The sequence below is a fragment of the Halyomorpha halys genome, unplaced genomic scaffold, assembly GCF_000696795.3.
Source record: "Halyomorpha halys isolate HHAL.00 unplaced genomic scaffold, Hhal_1.1 Scaffold487.1, whole genome shotgun sequence".
Taxonomy (NCBI): domain Eukaryota; kingdom Metazoa; phylum Arthropoda; class Insecta; order Hemiptera; family Pentatomidae; genus Halyomorpha; species Halyomorpha halys.
The window spans coordinates 749769-753701 of record NW_027111707.1 but is presented as its reverse complement, the minus strand read 5'-3'; the positions used below and the strand labels follow the sequence as shown (position 1 = coordinate 753701).

At 27.6% G+C, this 3933-nt stretch overlaps 1 protein-coding gene across 5 annotated transcripts in view; it reads right to left on the bottom strand.

The window, feature by feature from the left end:
- Dhc16F (Dynein heavy chain at 16F) overlaps positions 1-3933 on the bottom strand; it is a 185333-nt gene that overhangs the window by 47243 nt on the left and 134157 nt on the right. For all 5 annotated transcript variants that reach the window (XR_010844016.1, XM_067049737.1, XM_067049735.1 and 2 more), the window contains 2 exons: positions 2774-2950; positions 66-262 (listed from right to left, as the gene is read on the bottom strand). Coding sequence is in view for 4 of the 5 variants with exons in the window: in XM_067049737.1 (XP_066905838.1) it covers positions 66-262; positions 2774-2950 (374 nt within the window). In the remaining variant the exon portion in view is untranslated. The remainder of the gene's footprint in view (positions 1-65; positions 263-2773; positions 2951-3933) is intronic.

Sequence of the window (3933 nt, the reverse complement as noted above, 5' to 3'; positions counted from 1 at the left end):
TATATATATATGTGTTGAGACCAGAACAAAGTAAGAAGTTCATGAAAAATAAAACTGGTACATACTTAGCTCCAAGCAGTAAACATACAGCTTCCATTACAAACTTCACCAGATAAGGTGGCTTTAGGAAGACACGGACCTCATTGATATCATTTTTATTTAGTGCTTCTAGTGCTTTAACAGCTGCGTCCATAGCTGGGAGGGCTAGATCTAAATCAGCTTGAGCATCATCTTTCAGCACTTGGCACTCACCAGCTTTTTCCTGATATATAAAAAAAAAAAAAAAAGAATTAGAAAAAAACAAAAACATTTCTTTGTATTAAAAAAAAATTAGTTTAATCATATTATGATTCAGATCGTGAACAACCACAATGGTGCCAGGTCCTTGTGTAGATCACAGTGCAACATAATAACGATAATTATTTGATTATGATTAGTTTAATCATATTATGATTCAGATCGTGAACAACCACAAAAAACCACAAGGGTGTCAGGTCCTTGTGTAGGTCACAGTGCAACATAATAACAATAATTATTTGTATAACTTGTAATTAAGAAGACTTGAAATGGGGTCACCTTGATAGGTAGACAAACAATCAATAAATTTTTAAATGTTTTTTACACTTAAATTATTTTATTAAGAACCATTTATTTAATAAATGTACTTTGTAAACTCTTTCTTGAAATGCCTCCTCTTTATTTTAACATAATTATAATTATATTAATAGTAATAATTATGATATAACATTACAAAATAGTGGGTTTAATAAAGCCTTAGTTTTTGTAAATAAATATGACAAGTTTTATATCAAAAATAATTACAGTATTATCTCGGTAATCCAAATTAATTGCTGCAGAGGGGTGTTCCAATTACAGAAAAGTTCAGATTACAGAAGGTATCAGGAAAAATGGTCTAAAAAAAATTCAATAATATAAATGTATAAAACTATTTTATTTATTTTAAAAATATATTTTATTGGAAATTTGTCAGCTTCAAGTTTTAAAAAATTAACCTTTTTTAAAGTAGTCAATTATTATTTTGTTTTTTCTAAGACTTTGGCAGAAACTTTTTTCACTGGTTCTTCTCTCAGACATTGTAAGAGGACTTGCTGTCACCTTATATCATTCTCTGTTACCAACTTTAGACAGTGATTGAAACGGGGCACTACTTCTTCATGCTTTATTGGCATTGGTTCCTCAACTTGTCCTTCACCTACTTCTTCTTTATTGGTAGGAACTTCTGTAACACTCTTTATGATTTCTTTATCAGTTTTAAGTGTGAACTAATTCTTCTCATGACCTTTAACTCATTCATCAACATCTGTATCACTGAAGCAACAGGGTTTATACTTTTAATTAAGTTTAAAATCATCTATCGGCTAGCTTCATCAATGTTATCGGTTGATACTCCATAGATATTTTCTTTCTCCAACAATGGATTCCATGAATTGTGTATGGTCTTTAACTGAACAGTTAAATAACACATCTTTGAGATTTAAATTTTTCAATGTCGTGGGGATTTCTTGTTGTGTAACTATTTACGCAAGTAGAGTTGTACCGTAATGGAGCTTGATTTTTTGAATCACTACTATATTATGAACACTTTCAGAGCAATTAAATTATACGATATCGAAGCTGTGTAAAAATTTCACAATGATTACAATAACTTGCCTATAGATCAGGAAGTCAAAAATGTCCTTCACACATGTGTACTTTTATTTGAAAACAAAAATGTTAATGTCTGCTAAGTTTTCTCAAAGAAAAGTAACATTTTACACCAGTTCGAATTACTGGAGTGTTTAGAGTTCTGAACTTCCAATTACCGAGATTACATTGTATATCTACTTTTGGACAGTTATTATTTAAAAACCATTACGGGAACATCTTATGTAAATAAGTTTCATTTTTATGTTAATATAGCAAGCACTCTTTGCTGATGATATTGTTAAAAACCTCATCTTACCAAATTGACAGTCAATAATAGAAGAAGTTTAAAAAAAAAATCTAAGTACCTTAAATAATTGGGAATACATCTAAACATTGAAAAAACAGTAACCATAGTATTTACAAAATGATGATCCATACTTCCCCAGACATATTTTTAAATAATAGTCCAAATCAGTAAAATACTTAGGAGTCGCATAGAACAGTAAACTGTTATTCAACCAGTATATAACTTTAAAATTAGGGTATGGAAACAAAAATAATGTAAGAAATATTTAAATATTTTAGTACAAAATGAAAACTATCCTTAAAAAATAAATTGATATTTTATAAATCAGTGCTAAGACGTATCATAATATAGGCTTGTCCTATGTTAACCAACTTAAAAATACAATAACTTTTGCAAAAGTGTCTGAGGATTAAACAACTAATCATAATTAAACAAGTCATATAACACAACAATAACTAAGATTCAGAATTAAATACAAACACTATACAAGAATTCTGATACAGATCAAACCATAATTTCTTTAATTCTTTCCATAACTCTTTAAACCCTTTAATAAATGAAATAGCAAATTATAAAAAAAATATATATATAATAAAAAAAAGGCTCATAGATATAAACAATGAACTAAACATATATTGCTGTAAAAATCATTAATAATGATCTGTATTATATTTTATTTGAAAACTGTTTTAGGTTTAATTTTTTTTTTTTTCAAATAAACAATAGCCATAAACTAATCAAAAATTTAATTTGCACAAATAATAACTATCAAATTTGAACATTTGAAAAAGTCATAAAAATATCAAATTGAATCAATACCTTAGCCAATGCTTCGTCAGCTAAGACAACTGTCCGCACTTCATCAGCTGCAGCTTTTTCTTTAACTAACTTTTCAACCAGTTTTGTTGTTTCCTCATTTTTCTTAGCGATTAAAGGTTTTATTTTTGCTAGCTCAATTTTCATAGTAGCAACTAAATCATTAGTTTCAAATAATTTCTGTAAAAAGTTAGTAATGAAAAAATCTAATAATATATTGATTCCTTTTTTTTCAAGAACAGACTTCTGACAAGAATATTATTACTTTATGCTTGACTAAAAAAACTAAAAAGAAAATAGTAAGTGGAATTGAATTTTTTATTTTAGGATACATATTAATTAAGTTATAAATATAGTAATATCCTCCTTATTTATGAATAGTTATTTTTTATACATAGATGATTTTTAGTATGTTTTATTTTATGTATTGTTTATTTGTTGTATTAAACCAAAAAGCTAACCAATCTGAAAGCTGTTGAATGAATTAAAATTTTATCAATTTTTGTAATTTTCTATCATTATTACACTAAATTTAAGAAATAATAGAAGAGTAGAATTAAGATTATATAATTGAAGGAAGAAAGACACTCTTTGTTTGGATCGCTGAGAGAGAGATGTCTCCTGGAAGCAGGTGATACTCAATCCTTTGTTTACTGTTAGAGATAGCAAACACCTGAATTTCATTTCAAAACCGTTTCAGTCCTTCCCCAAATTTGAACATGTTAGCATCATAAGGTAGACCACACTGCAGTTGAGAATTTTTTGTGATAATTATTTGAAGAGAGTGTATGTTCTAAAAAAAAATGTGTTTTTCTCATTGTAGGGCATGCCTATGCAAACAGTAAAGTTGTGCCAAAAGATGTAAGATGTAAAAATGACCAAAAGATGTAAGATGTAAAGATATAAAAAAGTAATTATTGACTGATCCTCAAGACCCACCAAAACAAATGTATACATACAACAGTCGAGAAAAAAGATATATATTGTAATATGCTCTTTTTTAGTAAATAGTATATTTTGATGTATAAAGGGTTTTTAATATGTTTTATTTTATGTATCATTTTAATATTGTTATTTGTTATTTTAAATCAAAAAGCAAGCTAACCAGTTTTCTTTGTCTAAAAGAAATACGCTGTTTCAAAACAAGAAAGATGGCGGTGCGC